Source organism: Blennius ocellaris, assembly GCF_963422515.1.
Source record: "Blennius ocellaris genome assembly, chromosome: 10".
NCBI classification, from domain to species: Eukaryota; Metazoa; Chordata; class Actinopteri; order Blenniiformes; family Blenniidae; genus Blennius; species Blennius ocellaris.
In genome coordinates, this window is record NC_137659.1 from 22968576 (window position 1) to 22988001 (window position 19426).

Genomic DNA, 19426 nt, shown 5'->3' on the forward strand with positions numbered 1-19426 from the left:
ATCCATGTGTTAGGTGGAATCATATCACACTGCGTTTTAGTTTAAAAAAAAAACAAAACATAAATGCATGTTTTATTGGTGTATTTATTAATTAACCAGGCAACAAATTATAATCTTCACACATTTAAAAAAATATCTAAATGAACCACTTTTAAATCACATTTCTTGGGGCTGCTTGGCGACCCTTGGAGGCGCTACAGTTGCGTTACCCCCCCTGCTTCTGTGGTTGACACCTGCAGTCAGGACCAATCAGAGAGCAGCATTTCGAGGTGGGCGGGGCGAAGCAGGAGGACTCCGCTGTGACAAAAGCCCGCAGCCCCAGTCCGGGCAGCTGAGCCCCCCAGGTCAGAGGGCTCCAGCCCGCCTTCCTCCTGCCACCATGCCGGTGAGGAGGGGCCATGTGGCCCCGCAGAACACCTTCCTGGACACCATCATCCGCAAGTTCGAGCTGCAGAGTAAGTCCAGGCTCTTTTCTCTTCATTTCTCTTCTATTAGAGGACTTTCTTTTTTCTGCATGACAACTGTGTTCCTGAACTGAATCTGTGTGTAATCCAGAAAGTTGTCATATCTACCGTTTGTTTGCTTCCATTACGTTTAATACACCTTATAAATGAAATGGCCATCAAAGATTTAATACTAAAACACAATTAAGACATTATGTAAAGCGTCTTAACTATCTGAGTGGAGGATCATCCTGAAATAAACCTGCTGTGCATCTTAAAATATCAGGTCACTGACATGATCATCACGTCATTTCAACACAAAACTCAATTTCATACAGATTTATTGTGTGTTACTTATTTTGTTTATGCTGCTTTGAATCCTTTTAGATGTGTCAAACAAAGTGAGAGAGAAATGTTTGCTTCTTCTCTCAGTCCTGGACAAAATATACTCTAAAGGATTCCAGCATTTTTTACATTATACTGTAATTGTGATCATTAAAAAAAGAAGCATCTGATATTTTCAAGTATTGTATTTGTTTTTGTTCCTCATTCATAAGCTCGGATAATATAATTATTAAACCACGAAGGTTATATCAGTGCTCTTTCGCTGTGTGGACTCTTGAGGGACGCTTTTTAACTTTATGTTCATTTTTATGCTCATGTGCTCGACGCCTGTCCTGTTGTCACGAGATGTAAAGTTGAAATAAGGAAGTAAAATACATCTTTGGAAGTTTCTATTGTCTCTGATGTTTAGTGAATTCCAGGAGTTGTTTTGCAGCAGGAAGCTGCTGGTAGTTTTCACACGTTGGCCTCACAGTTCTACACGTTGTCTTTCATGGCCCTCATCTCTTCTTAAATTTACTAGAAGTGTGATTCTGATACGTTAAATATCGAGAAAATATATGACAATTCTGATACAAATCACTTTTCTTATCTAATAAGAGCCCATTCAAGAAAGCAGTATATGTTTTTTACATTTTCAGTCAGCGGTGGTACAACGTTTGCCTTGATGCTCCTGATCCAGGGGCATGTCTGTGTGTTTTCCTCCCACAGTCCAGAAATCTTTGATTTGTTGAGTCTGAAAATCCTTGTTACAAACCAAGACGTTTATTTTGAATGTATGCGATTTTTTTAGAATGCAATCATGTTTCTTGCTGCTGACGCTAGAGTACAGAGTTGATATTATATATACACTATGTATTAATGTGTGATCTCTTTACAATCTTTGTTTAAATGAAAATAAAAGTGTGATCCCAATGTTTCTCCTCTGAATGAATTATTGGTGAGTGCAGCTTTCAGCATGTTTCACCTCACTGCTTTATTTCAAGCCGCATGCAGCTGCAGAATGAGTGTCATCATGCAAAGTGACCATTACCCAAATCATAACCAGCATTATTATCGCAGCGACAGCTGGTGCTTTTGTTCCCCAATAATCACTCAATATTAACCCTTTATAGGCCATTCAATAATACACCATACCCTCGAGACTCATCTAAAGATTTTGCAATACTTTCTAGTCAATGTAAAACACTCGTGGTAGTTACATTATGGTGGATATCATCATATTGATGAAAATTATTTAAATAATCTGTTTCTTTCTACCATTTCTGGCTGAAAAAAGGTCTAAATCGAATAAATTCCTTTGGAATTCAGTAACGTATTGGTTTTATATGTTCCACTGTCTAATTGATGTGCTTTTTACACCGAATGTAGTTTGATAACCAGCGACATCATTATCTCAGTGTTCATCAAAACATTGGGTTCAGTTTCACATGATTGTCATCAATGCTTAAGAGTGTCAGTCCAGTCGTTCTCGTCATGTCCAGTCCGTTCTTTATCGCCCACAACGGTCACTTCCTTTCCTCCGCAGATCGAAAGTTCATCATCGCTAACGCCCAGGTGGAGAACTGCGCCATCATCTTCTGTAACGACGCGTTCTGCGAGATGTGTGGCTACACCCGGGCCGAAGTGATGCAGAAGCCCTGCACCTGCAGCTTCATGTACGGCCCTCACACCCGGAGGCCGGCCATCGCTCAGATGGCGAAAGCTCTGCTGGGGGCCGAGGAGAGGAAGGTGGGGATTTCCCTTTACACCAAAGCAGGTAGGAAGCTACACCCTTCTCCGTCACTGATGCTACAACTGGACTAGCCATACCTCCCATAATCATAAACTCAACAAGAGTTCATGATTTTCTCTAAAGAGGCATCTGACTTTCAGACTTTGCATTAAACGATACTCTGCAAGGAAAATGGATACTTTCATTTGATTGATTTAACACTTTAACACTTAATCTGATCATAACATTTGGCCAGTTCCACTTCTGGGATGTTGATCTGACCATTTAAATGTCAGGGAAAGTTGGTAAATACTTAAAAGAAATTGAAAGGAGGCGTAAACTCCAAACAGGACGACAATGAAAGACAAAGCACGTCTGAAAGCAGAGGAGAGGGAAACACAAGGGAGGAGCAACGGAGTGACTGAGTGTTTTACAGACATTAAACTTTCTTTACAAATGTTTATAATATGATCAACAAATGTAAATGAACCAGTGTTGTGACAGTTTCAATAAGTTTGACTCAGCCCAGACCAGACGGATTGGAGCATCGTCTGATACACTGCAGGACAAATTCACACGTTTGGTACAAACGAATTCAGTCTTTAGTGAAAACACTGGACTGACCTTATTGCACATGTTGAACCATTAACTAGCACAGTGTTTTTCAACCTTTTTGAGCCAAGGCACACTTTCTTCTTTGGAAAAATCTGGAGGCACACCACCACCTGAAAATGTTAAAATGTGAAACTCTGTAGCCTCTATTAACAATTTAAAGTCTTTCTCATCAAAGTTTTATCAACAGGAATCAAATAAATACAGAAAAAAGTATTTCCCAATTTCTTCTTTTTAACTGTGACTCCGTCAGTGTGAAACCTGGACCTGATGGATGAAGAGCTGAGATCCTGGTTCACATTCTTCCTTTTCTAAAACTTCTCCATCACTGTCACTGACACAGTACTTTGATACAAGATGGTAGCAGGAGGTGGAGATTAACCACACTGACGTCTGTCACTTTATATTTCACCAGCAAAGTTCTGTGCTGCCCTCTAGTGGTGACGAGTGTTTATACATGATTACTCTTCAACACTGTCGGCTGTGAGAGCAAATGATTTTTAGAAAAAAATGTGAAATTGGATAATTTCCCACGGCTCACCTGACGATCTGGAGGAAACACCAGTGTGCCGCGGAGCAGTGGTTGAAAAACAGTGAACTAGCACACTATTGCTTATGCACCAGCACTGATCATTAAATATATATATAGAAAATCTGTTGCATTAATGTCTTATAGAGTTACATCAGGAGAATTGTCTTGTAAAACACCTCAGGGGGACAGAAAACAGATGAATAAAAAGTAAAAAGAGACAAAGTCACAGTAGAACATTTGCACGATTGTCCAGCAGTTTGTCTCACTATGAAGTCGGACAGCGTCTTCTTAAAGGCTGAAACAGTTTTGACAAAGATCCACCTGCTTCCTGCACCGTAGACTCTGAAGGTTGCAAAAAGTAGCACAGAGGTTCCAAAATGGCCGACGCTGCTCTACCTCAAAATCCAGACTGCAGAATTACACATCATGGTTTATCCGGCAAAAACTATTTATGTGCAGCTTCCCATAGTAATGTCTTATGAAAATAGTTTAGCACAGGTAACAGCCCCCAAATGATCTTCCTCCCTACAAAGAAGACGCCAAAAGTAAACATAGATTAAAAGTTCAGTTTGCTGCTCTCTGATGCACACTGGTCTAAACCAGACATGTGAACCTGGAACCAACAATGTTTAGAATACAGTTTGTATCTGGAAACATTTTCATTACAACATTTCATAAGACATTTTGTGTGTGTGTGTGTGTGTGTGTGTGTGTGTGTGTGTGTGTGTGTGTGTGTGTGTGTGTGTGTGTGTGTGTGTGTGTGTGTGTGTGTGTGTGTGTGTGTGTGTGTGTGAGATAAAAACTGATTCAAAACTGCTCCGTGAGAAGAACCTGAAACACTTTCATCTCCTTCAGATAGTAGAAGCAAAGCAGTCGGCGGACCAACACATTGTCAAAAGGGAGAAAGTAACAGTTAAAAAACAACATAAAAGCTGAGGAGCGAACATGAAAGAGAAGATGAGTGCTTCCTGGGATCAGTCAGCCTGTGAGAAGCAAAGTGTTCGGGATGTGACCGTGAAGGACGAGTGTGGAGGACGTGGACATTTAAAGTACTTAAACGTGTTTGCTCAGCTGAATAGAATAAAACCAGCGCTGCAGCAGAACCCTCACACTCAATGAGAAGGTCACGAGGACTAAGGTTTCTGAGCTCTACACTGTAAGTCTATCATTCAGAGACAGTTTACTTCTGAGCGCAAGCTGCTCTGGAGCCTCACGAGGCTCATAACTCCCCCTGCTGCTGCCTCCTGGAACTTCCAATGTGAAAATACCACAAACTAACTTATTCACTTTCACTGCTAATGATATATCTGACTCAGAATTATGATCAAATGCTGGAAAAAGATGACAAAATGGCCAAAATCTCTTCTTTTTTTTTTTAAATAAAAAGAGCTGATGGTTAAAATACTGAAAATCAGCTAAGATTGATCAAACGTCCCTAAAGTTACTGGTGATGAATACAAAACAGCGTCATTTGAACAAACACACACACACACACACAAACACACACACACACACACACACACACACACACACACACACACACACACACACACACACACACACACACACACACACACACACACACACACACACACACACACACACACACACACACACACACACACACACACACACACAGACCACACATACTTCAGATTACATTGGAATATAGCTTTTAGGCCATAGCGCCCAGCCCAGCTCGTCACATTGACCCTCCTTCTTCATATGATTTAAAATGTGCCACAATATGAGAAATCAGCTGCAGTATTTTCTACAATGTGGAAGACGCTAAATGTGTTGAAGGTCTCATGCTCTGGGCTTCTTAAGCTTCATCATCAGAGCTGGCTTGACTTTCCTGGGTGATGAGGCCGATGGGATCTGGGATTTCACTGTGAACACACATGCTCATGCATACAGCGTGACCCCCTCACCCTGGGGCATTGGGGTATCTGCTCACTGACGCTTCCTTGGTTTACAACCGTTCTGACCTTCAGCCCGTGTGCACACATGGAAACATGAGCGAGTACCAACAGGAGAAGAGCGTCGTCATCAGCAAGCTTTCGTTTTTATTTTATTTCAGTAAATAAAGGAAAAGCAAAGGTGGAGAGCGTTGTAGCAGAGCTGTAGTTGTGCAGGCGAAGGTCAAAATCTTGAATCTGCGCCGAGGGCTGGACAGGGAACTTAGTCGGACAGAGAAAGGTCAAACTCATGAGACTTGGAACAAGAAGAGATCTGGAAGGACTGGAGAAATGACGACGACGAAATGGCAACAAGACACGGAACTGAAGCCCAACTTATGGTGCAGCCACCAGGTGCAGACAATCACACTGAAGTGAACAGGAAACAGACAAACTGTGACCGTAGTAAATGTCCTTTTCATCATTCAGTCATTAATGTTGATGAGGGGAGCGCTACATTGCCCAACACTAGCGAAGGTCATTGGCTCATGCGGTAAGACTGTTTTAATGTTTTATTGAAAGAGAAGCAGACTGAACTAGTGTTTTCTTCAGACACCTGTAATTTCCCACTTTTAACTGTCAACCAGCATCATGCTGGCTCCAGGCAGCTTTCTGCTCCTGATGCTGCTGCGACTCTCTGACGACCTCAGCGGCGTTTACCGGCCGTTACTGGTCAGTCCAGATGTGGAGTCCCAAAAAATGAACATGTAGACCCTCTCTGAACTCGTGTTCAGTCTGTGGATGAAAAATAAGATAGAATATCTTCATTGTTGTAGGTAAATTAAAAGTTTTATCAAAAGAGTAAATTTAGCAGATTGAAGAGTAACAGATGTACGGGTTAATTTATTCAAAGCAATAACATTGACTTTCGCTTTGGATTTAAATTCCCCTTGTAGACAGACAAAGCGGTATAAAATATGGATGGATGGATAATAATTAAAGCTGCAAACAACATTGTTTGCAAGTCTTCATGGCTTGCTGGACTGTGACTGAGACCGTCAGTCATCATATGTATGTGATCGGGACCACGGCCTCACTATATGTATACATTCTTGTGCCAATTGGAGCAGATGAAGGCTATTTACACCTCATTTGTTGTTTCCTGCAGGTGGCGCTATACCCGATGTTTGTTATCATCACACGTCTATGAAGCTGTGTTTTAAATATTTAACTGTGCAGATCTTTTCTCCCTTCAAATGTTTTCAGAAATACATTTCTCTAAACAGTTTCAGTAATAAGAGAGTTTGTGTCCGGGCCACATTGTTGGTCCGGATTTAACTGCAGGAACTGACAGTCCTGAGCGATGCGTTCAGGGGCATCATGTAAACTCTGCTCTGTGCTATGAGTTTGCATCAAGAGGTTTTGGCCTGAATGGCTGGAAAATGGTTGCCGAACAAAACTTCTTCTGCCAGAGGAAGCTTGCTGGAGAAAATCATCATTTTGTTTGTTCTTATGGAAGATGAATTGGTCTTTAAGGCTTTTAAGAAGGATTGTAAGAACTTTTGTTCACCAAACTGACCACATTTGGATTTTGGGCCTATTTGTCAAAGTCTTTCAGGAGGCGCTGTTGAGCCATTTTGAGTATTTAAACAATGTTCATCGGCCTGATGTGTGCACTGAGTTCAGTGCGTTTCCGAGCAAAATCATTGGTGCTTGGAACCATAATAATAATAGCAATTTTTTCTTGACTAAAACTACACAAAAATTGTTCCCACATTCTTGAACTAAGCCCAAAACTGAAATGATCGATTTTTAGTTGACTGAGACTAAATGAAATGCGGTGAGACTGACGAAATGTGAGAAGAAACTAACAAGGCTAATTGATGCAGGACTAAGACTGAGACACAAATCAATTTACAACAAATGATTATGGTGGCTGTGGATCGGTTGGTAGAGTTGGTCGTTTGGCGAGGACTAGATGGTGAATGCTCACTAGGTGGCGCAACATGAAGTCAACCTGCGAGAGAAGGTGGTGGATGGCAGCAGAGGCCGAGCTGTAACTACTGACCGACGTATAGCTTTTCCGTCTTCTTCATCCTGTGTAATGACAATCAGTCAACATCCATTTATGACCATGAAGAGCGAATTCCCTGGTGGCTGAAACAAGGAGCGGGTGGGAGGAAAGCGTGTTGCCGGAGAAAGAAAGCGTGGCGTTTGTATGTGGGACTCGTGCTCAAGGTCAGTGCAGTAAGTAGGGACAATGAGGCCAATAGGATCATTGTTTTCATTACAGCACAAGTTCCACATCGGCTTAAAGATATTATGAACTCGTGGATTAGAGATGAATGGAAGGAGCCAAAAGATTATCCCCGTCTCACACTGTTGTGTTTTCATGGCTTCAGGGGACGTTTCTATCCAGCAGATTCACACCAACCAAAATTACACACATTTCAACCTACATTCTGCTTTATTCTGAAGGACTGAGGCACATTTCAAAGGGAATCTGGGAAATCTGTGAATGTGCCACCCACCCTTGATAGTTAATGGCTCCTCTGGTTGGTTTCTGTAACTTTCCAGGATATAGACGGCTTCCAGGCAGAAGAAGAGATGTCATGAATGCAGTGTCCAGCAGGAAGGCGCCGTACATACCTGTATACGTAGCTATCATTGACCATGATGTCCAAGCTGTAGGGAATAGAAATGCCAACATGATGACTTTGCTGCTAAATCCGATGACTAATCAAATTAGCAGCTTTTTCTGTCAAACGTGACGAGCAACTCCCAGCAACTGGCTGAGGACTTGACACTGATTCCAAAGCTTTAAATGTCCGAGTTGAAGGGAGCCGCACTCAAGTACACGTCCTCTGGTTTTTAACCCCGACAGTCAATCCTGCACCAATAAACTCTTTGGGTCAATATTGCTTCAGTATTGTGTTTAATTGAACATCTTTTCTGGAAAGACTGCTTGTCGTTTTAAACTGTACAGTTCAGGAGTGAAGGTGTATTTTCAAAAAGCTGCTTTGGAAATAAAGAATAGCTTTAGAGCTCATTTCACTTGATTTCATTTTTAATGTTATAACCTATATTACAACACAAGACGTATTTACACAGAAAAACCTGACAGGAACCAGATCGGTTCTGGATGGGGTTCAGAGAAAAACTCAGCAATTCTACGAGTAGAGGAGACGGTGGAAAAGAAAAACTCCCTTTTAACAGGAAGAAACCTGCAGAACCAGACTCAGAGACGGCGGCTCTCTACTGTTGTGGTGAGGGGATAAAAACAGAGAAAAGAATAGGACAAACAGACAATTATGGGGAGGGAATCAAACCCTCGGTGGACAGAACCTACTGTATGTGGTGCTGGAGGTCAAAGCTATACCGTCCAGTCTTTTGTTGAGATAATATCAGATATTTTGGGCCAAATAAGTAATAGATTCTTTTTTGTCTGAGTTGAAAAGCAGAAAATGACGGCTCATCCAGGCTTTTATGTCTTTCAGACAGGCTTCTAGTTTAACAAGTTGATCATCTGGTTTCATAGATACAGTAAATAGAGTTGTGTATCATCTGCATAGCAACAGAAGTTAATAGAGAGTGAAAAGTATAGGTCCTAAGACAGAACCCTGAGGAACTCCATGTGTAACTTTAGTCTGAGCTGAAGAACATGAACGAAGTGGAACCTGTCTGATAAATATGATTGAAACCAGTTTAGTGCAGTCATTTTAAGCCCGATGATGTTCTAGCATCTATAATAGGATGTTTTGATCAATAGTATCAAAAGCAGCACTGAGATTTAACAGGACCAGAACAGAGACCAGTCCTTTGTCTGAAGCCATGAGAAGATCATTAGGAACTTTGACCAGAGCGTCTCTGTGCTGTGATGAGCTGCAACAATGCTTTCTAGGATTTTAGAAAAAAAAGAGAAGGTTGGATATTGGCCTGTAACTTGATAAAACACCTGGGCGGGTTTTTCCAAGAAGAGGTTTAATAACAACAACCTTAGAGACTTGTGGTACATAACCTGCGAAATCGGTCTGATTTAATATTGATGTACTACGTCTGAATAATGTGGAGGTTTAGATCCAGGGAATGAATTGTGTCTGTGGTCCTCACAATGACAGCAACGCCAATGTGTGTGTGCTCTCCAGCAGATGGTCTGTGATTATGATATCATTAAGGCAGGAAAATGTAGCATGTAGCAGCGTTAATCCACGATAGCTTCAATGCTAACCTCCGTCTGTGTCCTTCACCTGTTAAAACTTCTCACTCATGCTGCCTGCTGCGTCGCATCAAAGACTACCGTTCTGTTTCAACATTTAACATGAAAACTAACTAATGGCCATTTTATTAAATACTCACTTTTTAATGCCAGTAGGTAATCAGCCAATGACATGGCAGCAACTCAATGTATTTTGGCATCCAGGCAAATTGCTGGACTTGCTATTTCAGCATCAGCGTTACCATATTGTGCCTCCCTGAACCTGCAGATGTCGGTCAGCCGTCTATGACTTAGGATCTCATCTTTCTGCTAGTAGACTTACCCTCTGCATGTTCACCTCCGTCATCTTTATTCCCTCTTGTACTGAGTATTTGTCTCCGCCACTGATGTCAGGTTTGACCGCGAGGCTCACTTTTGATAAAACAAAGGTAAATAATGAAGGGCGGAATAGCCTCAACTACTCTCACTGCTAATGTAGCCTCACCTTGGTATTGAGTTCATTATTTGACCACCTTGTCGTCGAAGGCCAATAAACACACTCAGGACTTCAATCACATTATTGATGTTGTTCTCGCTTTTGGTATGGACATTGATCAATTAACAGTTTTTCTCCACAACCCTGTTATCAGGTCACTTCCTGATATCATATAAATTTGCTTTAAAATTTACTTTATTTACTTAAAAATGTAAACAATTTAAACTCTTCATTGACTTCCTGTTGAATCTAGAAAATAATTCATGAGAAAAAGAGAGAACCAGGCGCCATCGATACCAAACAAAAGCTTTTAATTAAATGTAAAAATTGATTTAAAAAAAAGCCCCTGATGTGTTTCCGTTGTTTCTCTCGCCACAAGGAGTGTGTTTCCAGTGTATGATAGACGTTGTTCCGGTGAAGAATGAAGACGGTGTGGTGATCATGTTCATTCTGAACTTTGAGCTTCCAACTGATCCCAGAGTGTCCAGCAGCCCTCCAGTTCATGAGCTCAGAAGAGTGCTGCACATTCCCTGGCTGACCTCAGGTATGTTCCAAACACACAATATCCACACAACCTGCCCTGCTCAGTGTGGGTTACGTTGTAATTGTCGTGACGTTGTGGCTAATCGCTCCCCGCTATGGAATACGATGCATTCAAGTGGAATAATCAACCTTCTGTGTTCAATACAAGTGATCCAAAAATACTGTTGGCGCGATGATGGTGAGATGAAGGTGAATTCCTCCACGGAGGCCATGGCGTCCTTAATATTTGCATCTCCAGTATTTCCTAAAGCTCGGTTTACACTATGTTCCCGGCAGCCAGAGCAGCCTCGTTTATCCCAAATGTGGTGCGCCGTGGGATTTTGGCCCATTTTGTCTTTGTATGCTAGTCTTGACAAGTTTCCTCACGGCCCGCCACGGTATCCATGATGGACCGTAGGGGGAAAGTGTCTGCTGAGTCCCGGAGGCTCCAAGGCGCACTACGGTTCATCCCGCGGCCTATCACGGACGCAAGCACGTTCTGTCAAGGCCTGTCCGGGTTCTGGTGGGACCCTTCACGTTTCTCGCGTTCTGAGGAAGGTCTGGCACGTTTTCAACGTTCTGTCAAGGCTTTGTACGGATGAAACCTGGACGCCGGGCTATTTTGACGCACGTTGCAGAGAGGGAAGGCCAGAACACAGCAGGTGGGAAGGGATCGATCCATGTGGGTGCGCAAATGTTTATCAGAAGACAGAAGGCAAACGCTGGGGCACTACTCCACATTTCTTACCAAGGAGCTCCGCACCGAAGATGTCAAATCCTTTCACGAACTATCTGAAGATGCCTGCAGAGCTCTTCCACCAGATCCTGGAAAAAGTAGCAACAGCCGGAAAGGAAAGCACACAGGAAGTGTCCCTGGTGCTGAAATCTGGGTCCAGCACCAATCTTTCAGCGACAGAAACACCACTTGTTTTAGTGTCGCCTGCTTGCCAACGCAAATAACAATGAAGATTGATTCATCCCAGTACAGCATCGGATTCTGCTGGAGGAATTCAATGATGAGCTCTTTCTCATCCTCCGAAAAGGAGGTGGCCCCCCTGGTGGCCGGCTCCACTGTGACTTTCCTGTCGTCAGCAGTTCACTCAGTTCCTAATGTTAAAGAGGTGCAGCATGCCAATGCTACCTTCACAGTGTTGTCCAGTTTTTATCCTTGAGACCCTGTAATTCACACAAAACTCCTGAACTGCACATCTGTTTTTTTTTACTTTTGTGAAGTGTGAGTGACTTCTCCATGTTTTCTTTGTGTCTGCTGTCCAGCTCGACGTCGACATCTCCGTCACCTCCTCCGCTCCCTCAACCCCAGCATGGGGGTCCTGTCCCAGGACACAGAGCTGGGAGCCCCCCACAGCGGCCTCCTGCCCCTGGGACACGAGTCCGTGGCCCTGGACAAGCTGCTGTCCCTCCCCGAGAGGCAGCAGCTGGGGGAGGCCGCAGCCGGTCTCCTGCTGTGGGACGACGAGGACGAGGACGAGGACGAGGAGAGGAAGGACCCGCTGAGGCGGGGGAGGAAAGGCGGGAAACCCAACGACTCGCACCACCCGAGACGACGGAGCGAGGGCGATGGGAAGAGAAGAGATAAAGGTGACGGAGGTTGGGGGCTGGTGGAGGCCAGAGCACCGGGGAGAGTTGGTGGTGTGACTCCAGCTTCAGCGCCCCCGACAGTGGCGCTGCCACCGGCCTCCGCTCACGCCCCTCACAGGTGATTATAGCCGCCATGTCCAGCAGAAACTAGTCGGGGAGACACTTTTATTTGAGGGCGTTTTAGAGAAAAAGAATTGGCTTTCATGTTATCTTGCTTGAGCAGTTGCTATGACAAAATCAATGCAGTGACCTGAAACGGCGTTGTTGTTGTTGTGAGTACCGGGCCTGAAATGGTTTCATGACATTTACATTGCATTCAGTTTTAAACAGCTTGATTTCCAAGCAGGGCTTTATAGTACTTAACTGAGGTCGAACAACATACAGTTTGCTTGTGCACATGGTGTCCAGGAGACGAGAGGGAGGGAGAGGACGAGGTGAAGGTGACGGAGACCCTCCATCCAGCAGGAAAGATGGCAGCTGTGCAAACATAAAACATTCATCATCGATGGACGACATGAAGACGGAGCAGAACTGCCAGGAGAAGAAGATGCTGCAGAGGCGCAGCTGCACCGGTCAGAGTAACACGCATCATTTAAAGGTCCCATATTATGCAGTATATCAACAATGTCACAGCGGAGTCAGAGAGTCAGAGGCCAAACAACATTGTGAATTTACCTAAATCCAGTCTAAAAGTCCCTCTAGTGGCTCTACTGAGAACAGGGAGGTTCTGTGTGTGTGTCTGTCCACACCGTCTCCAGACCGTCTCAGGGGAAAAGCTTTCTAGTGTTGGGATTTATGGTTGGTAATTAGCATGAATAATTACTGTAAGTAATGGATTACTGAAAGTAATAGATTACTGAAAGTAATTTAGGAAAAATTGGAATTACTAATAAGGTAAACGGTTAGTTACTCATCAGCAACTCCTAGAGTAATTGAGTAATTACTCAAAAGTTAATAAATTATCAAAAATAATTTATTAATAAAAATTATTAATTTGCATAAATTGGTTATTTATCAAATAATAATTAAATCGGGGCACCACCAGCTAAGCTGGAAATAGCTAATACCAAATATCAGTCTCGTTTGTCAAAAAGGGTTATTTAAGTAAAGTTAATATTTCTGTGTAAATATAACAATGTTAAATAACAAGGAAGGTGTGAGCTTCGAGCACAGACTGTTACAAACCAGTGAATTGTCAACAATAAATACACAATGATAACCAAGAATCGATCAATTCAGTTAAAATGCGTTTATTAACAAAAAGTATTTATTCAAAAATAATTCATAAATCATTTATTAAAACAACACAATTAAGTAATAAACAATCAAACACGAAGATCTAATCTATTAAACAGCAAACACTATGTACAAAGAAAGAGGGTGTGTGTGTGTGTGTGTGTGTGAGAGTGTGTATGAGTGAGTGTGTGGAAGCCTGAGTGGGGTGTAATGACCACGAACGTCCACCAGGTGGCGGCAGGCGTTGGAGGGTCAGTGTGTGTGGGTGTAATGACCTCGAACGGACACTAGATGGCGGCAGGCGTCTAGTTCGAGGTAGTAACCGGAACGACCACTAGGGGCGCGGCGGCGCACGGAGGGAGAATGCAATGACTCGACTTGTCCACCGAGTGGCGGTCTTTCAAGAGATTGCAATCACCAACGCGGCCACCAGAGGCGCTTAGTGCACTCTTTCTGGACAGCGTGACGTCACTGTGCTCGTGCACGGCTCGTGAGCCTGCTCGGAGCGCGCCTGGGGGCTCGTGGCTGAGAAATCCCAGGGACAGTGAACTACACACGGTCACAGAAGCGGGTGCAGCAGCGCGCGGCTGCTTTTACGCGATCGTTTATGAGGAGGAGAGGAAAAATGAAAAGGAGGGAGGGAGAAGGGCAGTGGACAGAATATGTTCAGCTCTGCACACTGTCTCTGGACTGCACAGTCATCTAGAAATGATCTGTGGAAAAGGAGAGAGCGAGCGAGAGAGAGAGAGAGAGAGAGAGAGGAGGTTCGCGTGGATGTAAATCCAACGCGCAGACACAGATTGGTTGGAAACAGGGATCGGCGTCCCTGACTTCAACACAATAATAAACACACAGCAATATTACAGTCACGTTATTCTCATTGCCTGCCCAGACTCTAAGCCTTACTCAGTTTGACGAGGGTGAACGTGCTGCGGCGGCCGGGAAAGTGCGTTGATTTCCCGGCTGGAGATTGTTTTTCTCTCTGGCGTCCCAGGGAAAACAAGCTCAAATGGTCTGTGGACAGGAAAAGTCCACAGGATGATCCGAGGAGGATCAAGCGCTTATTTTGAGGAGGGGGAGAAGAAGCGGCTTCAGGTCTGCAGGCGGGAGGAGGGTGCGCTGGCAGCTGCACACTCGGACTCCGGTGAAGAAAGAAAAAAAGGAAAAAGGGAAAAGTAGAAGTAGTTCCACGGTGGTTGTCGGCTCGTCCGGCCGGGTGTGGAACTCCGGGCCCGGTCAGCGGGCACACGTGGCACTTCGTCTCCGTGCGAAACGGATGCGTCCGTCTTTACGCAGGTTTCAACATTGGAGAGCAGAAATCACCCCGGCGGGGGTGTTTTATACCTCTTGTTGTGGTTTCGTGTTACCGGTCGGCTCTGGGTCATGTGGACCAATCCTGACGGAGGGCCCGCCCTGGACCTTCCAGCTGGTGAGGGGGAGCTCTCGTGCGCCCCCTGCCGTTGGCCTCTAGTATTGCACCTTGGAAGGGGGGGTCCAGGGGGTGATCACGTGACCAATGGCAGACTTTTTCAGTTGTAGGCATGTGGTCCTTTGTTCTCAAAACGTGGTCTCCCCGCCCCCTTCCATGAGGTTGAGCGGCCCCCAACATCCCCCCTTTGGTCCGAAGAGTGGGATGCGGATCTCAGGCTTTGGAGCAAACCTGGGCCGAAACGTCGATGAGTCTGTGAATGTCCCAATGTCCTGTGGAACACAAGGTCATTTTCTGTCCAACAGTTCATACAGGAGGTTATTGTCCGAGCAGGGCAAGGCTAGTCTGGGCAGACCTACTATTCCTGTTCTAACTATCTAAGCCTTCATACATTTCATTTCTTACAAGTGCATCACCAGTGAAAATGAAAGAGGTAGGAAAGGGCAGGAAAGTTGAAGAACAGGAGGGAAATGGGTTAGTAGGCAGCTCGAGGACAAGTTTACAAAAGCGGAGGTACCGGATACAAGGAGTAGAGTCTGATCTGTAAAATGTGGATGTGGTTGCACCAGTGAGCAAGTGTCCAAAAGCCACCAGCCGTCTGGGGCTTTTGGTGCACCTGCTCCGGTGAGGAGTGAGAGTGAAGTGTGGTGTGTGGAGGTGCACGTGTGTGTTCCCTTCCAAAACCCAACTTTCACTACAGAGGCTTAAAACTGTACACATTATTTCTGTTAATAATGGCTAAGTTTTGAAGAAATCACAACTCTTGGCTCTGTGGTTTCACAGAGGTTAAAATAGCACTGCCGGGACTGTCAGATGTATCTGTGAAGGTTGTATAACCGTGGTGGTGTTAGTCTTGACAAATTGCTCAACCCGGGTTAGTGGAGCTAAGTAAGGTGGTTCTACCTGTACTGAAGCTGCTAACGGAGGAGCTAATCTCCCTTCGATCTCGTGTGAGATTTCTGACTATACACAGGGGTTATTTCTCCTAAACAATACTTGACTGGTCTAAGGCATGCTAAGTGGTGTTAACAGAGCTGGATATGAGTTTACAGTGACTATATTTCCCTGAATGGTTCAACTCAAGCTTTGTAACTGCTCATGTTGTCTAAGGAGGCAGGGTTAGATTTCTGATGGTGGCAGGGGTTAGTACATGCACCTGCTGGGAGCTGAGCATGCTGGTACTAAACCCTACTGATTAAAATCTGTTATGCTCCTGGAATGGATGTTCTCCCCCCTCGCTAGGGGAGGAGTTGACCTTACTCCGAGGGAGTAACTTGATTGAGTGGCTCTGCGATGCAGGCCGTGACAACACTGACCTCTTCTGGCTGGTCCAGAAGGTGCAGTGTAAGGTCATTTCTCTACCAGTCATTCTTGGGAGGGAGTGGAACCTGTGGAGTGGTGTATGGTGGACCGATTGGTCACCAACACCCGTTGGAGGCTCACGTCTCCATCTGCACCACCGCTGTTGCCATACCGGAGTATGTGTGTGGTGCTGTGGTTGACTCGGTCAACCTGAGGGAATGACTAGGAGTGGTTTGGTGAATGGAGGTTGGCCTTCATTACCAAAATGTCGTACAGGGCAGCCATGACACTGGGTGTGGCATGTGTGCCCGTCTGAGTCGACCAAAGATGGGAAGCTCCAGTGGCTGAACGCTTGGTTCAGAAGGAGGGCAGCAGCTGGAATGGCTGTGTCAAGATGGGGGCTCCCAAGTTCTGACACGTTAGTCGGGCTCTGAGGTTTTGACTGGCGTGAACTCTCCCTGCTGGGGTTCAGTCCCATCAGCGCCACCTATGAGCCCAATGAATTCAGCTTTGGTGCGGCACCCCAAACTATGCTGAGAGCAAGTTTGGTTCACGCTACCAAAAGTTGATAAAGGACGTGTCGTGTCTCGGCTAAATGTTCCTCACAGGTGCAGTGACGCATGAGGAAGTCATCCACATAGATGAGGGTTGCCGTGAGCAGCAATGTTACTCATCATGGTGTGGAGAAGGATGGTAGACACCGATGGTGGGTCTAAGTAGCCGAAGTGGCACCGGTTCCAGGCGAACTGGCGGTTGCCAAAGGAAGAAACTAGCTGCTACTGGTTAGCGGGGACCACCTTCGTGGTCCAGCACCGCTTTACCGCGTATACGGCTAGAAAGAGTATGTACTGGTGTACACAAGATGGCGGTGCCTCGAGGTCAGTGGGGACGCGCGCCGGAGGGAGGTCTGTGACCCCCCTTTCGTGCGAGACCCGCGCGAAGATCGTGTGATAATCGCGGAAGACCTCAATGAATGCATCTCCTCGTTTCTGCTGTGTAAAGCGCTAGCTTTAGCAGAGTGTGGCTCGGTCTTTGACTCGAAACCTGAATAAGGTTCTCCTGGTTCAGACGCAGTCTGTTTACCTGAAGTGTCTGTATTCTCTGGTTGAGTCATCGGAGCCTGCACAACCAGGTCACCTTCGGTGCTCGGTTTTGTTCCATAGAGAACCTGTTCGAGGTTAACATGGTGAGCGCTGGTAATGGTTTTGGTTGTGGGAATGAGGAGAGCGGTGTCATGCGTGTCGTCACTGGTGGGGGACGACAGCATGTTGTCAGTGAGATGCACCATCAGTTCAAGATTGTGAAATGAACTGTCAGTTGACATCTCTAACGGTGGAAATGCGGTCACTTTAATCTGACCGCGTGTCAGATTGTGGACCTGCGGGTTGGCTGAACGATTGTTCAGCTCCAGAAGAGATGTGTCACAGATCACCGGCACGGGATCTGGACAGCGAGTCGAGGAGGCACATGAACCAGGGACCTTGGTTAAGGTCTGAAGTGACCGTGCTGAAAGTGAGCGGTGGCTCGGAACTTTAAGCAGGCCGGCGTCGGTGGCCGATCTCTCGGACCAGCGCGCCAAAGGTGCCTCCGGAACCGAGGTTCCATCCATGTGTGCACCCCCCACGGTGTGGTGGGCGTGCAAAGAAGTACTCATGTACAAAGAAGAACTCACGTCCTTCAGTGACAAGAGTAAAGAGTGGTGTGCTTGAACTGGGTCTCGGCTCGTCACCTGCGGCGGATGCTGACTGTCAGGGAGCCTTGAAGTGGATTGGCTGGGGTCAAACTCTGGGAGAGACCCAAGTATTGGTAGGGGACCTCTAGACTGGATGGCATCGACTCTGCTGTTGAAAGCTTGATGGCCTGGTTCAGGGCCAAGGGGAGTCGGGCTGGTGACTTGGGACCAAAGGCGCCATTGGTTGCAGTCAATCAGCACGGCCAGTCGGTTTAAGAGGTCCTGACCAATAAGCAGTTCCTCTGTGTTCAGGTCAGTGACATAGATGGGATGTGTCACCGACATGTCCTGGAAAGTTATGTCGACCCAGACACGTTTAGTGATGGGAGACACGTCCTGAGTGAAGCTTCTGATGTTTATGCTACACTCTTCCACCTGAAGTGGCTTTCCTAGGGCACGCATGGTTCTAGCAACCTGCGTGAAGGTGGCTGAGCACATGAGGGTGATTCCTGACCCAGTATCAAGCAGGGCGAGGGTGTCTACACCCCCTACCATCACTGAAGTGTATACGCGGTTGGCAGTGCCATTGCGTACAAGATCACCCAAGAATGTCAAAGGGGGCTCCTCTATTGGTTCTGAGGGCCTCTTTGACCTCCTGGATCTCCTCCTCCTCCTCCTGACAAAGCAAACTTTGTATGCGGAGGGGAGAGGCGACCGGCCTAGTCATGTGGTCAGGGGCCGGGAGTCCGGTTCCTCAGGGGAGCCGGGTCCCTTCTGACCAGGCGGGTCCAGGTCCCGCATCACCTCCTTGAGGCAGGATTTAACCCACTGTGGGACGTCTGCGTCCCAGTGGTTTTGGGTCTGACCTCGGCCTCGGTTGTGAGACTTACCTCTCCGCTGGGAGTGGTGAGGTCTCGGTCTGCCTGATCTCTTACCTCTGTGCCGTTGTCCACCTCGTGATCGAGGTTGTGGACACCTAACGGGTCCCCCATCCACAGCAAGTGCGGGGGAGGGGACCTCGTGACCTACAGGTGCCAGGTTCGTGTTTCCAGTCGCCTGCGTTCTCAGGACGCCTGCGTCACCATCATGGTTTTCACCTGAACTGTGACGCAGCTCCCACACCATCTGCGCGTGTTTGCGGAGATCTTTCATGGTGGGGTTTTTGGTCCTGCAGAAAAGAGCGACATCGAACCGCACACTGTTGTGGAGGTTGTTAATGAAGAGCGACTTTAAAGTCTGGTCTTCATCCAACCCCGGTACGCTGCGGCCTTGGAAGTAGGCGGCCCTAAGGCGCCTATAGTACTCTCTGGGAGGCTCCGCCTCCTTCTGAGTAATGGCAAGTGCACCAAAGGTTGCAGAGGCAGGATCATTGTACAGAGAATACTCTTCCCTAAGTGCATGACAGAGGGATGAGTAATGGTCTCTGACGGCAGG

General features: G+C 46.0%; 1 protein-coding gene across 1 annotated transcript in view; it reads left to right on the plus strand.

Annotated features, from left to right (window-relative positions):
* Nucleotides 1-379: 379 nt before the first annotated feature.
* Nucleotides 380-19426, plus strand: part of LOC308135567 (voltage-gated inwardly rectifying potassium channel KCNH6-like) — a gene marked incomplete at both ends in the record, with an annotated part of 36458 nt that continues 17411 nt past the window's right edge. Inside the window, 5 exons of the mRNA XM_080503618.1 lie at nt 380-455; nt 2314-2544; nt 10612-10776; nt 12030-12471; nt 12762-12925. Of these exons, the coding sequence (XP_080359744.1) occupies nt 380-455; nt 2314-2544; nt 10612-10776; nt 12030-12471; nt 12762-12925 (1078 nt within the window). The remainder of the gene's footprint in view (nt 456-2313; nt 2545-10611; nt 10777-12029; nt 12472-12761; nt 12926-19426) is intronic.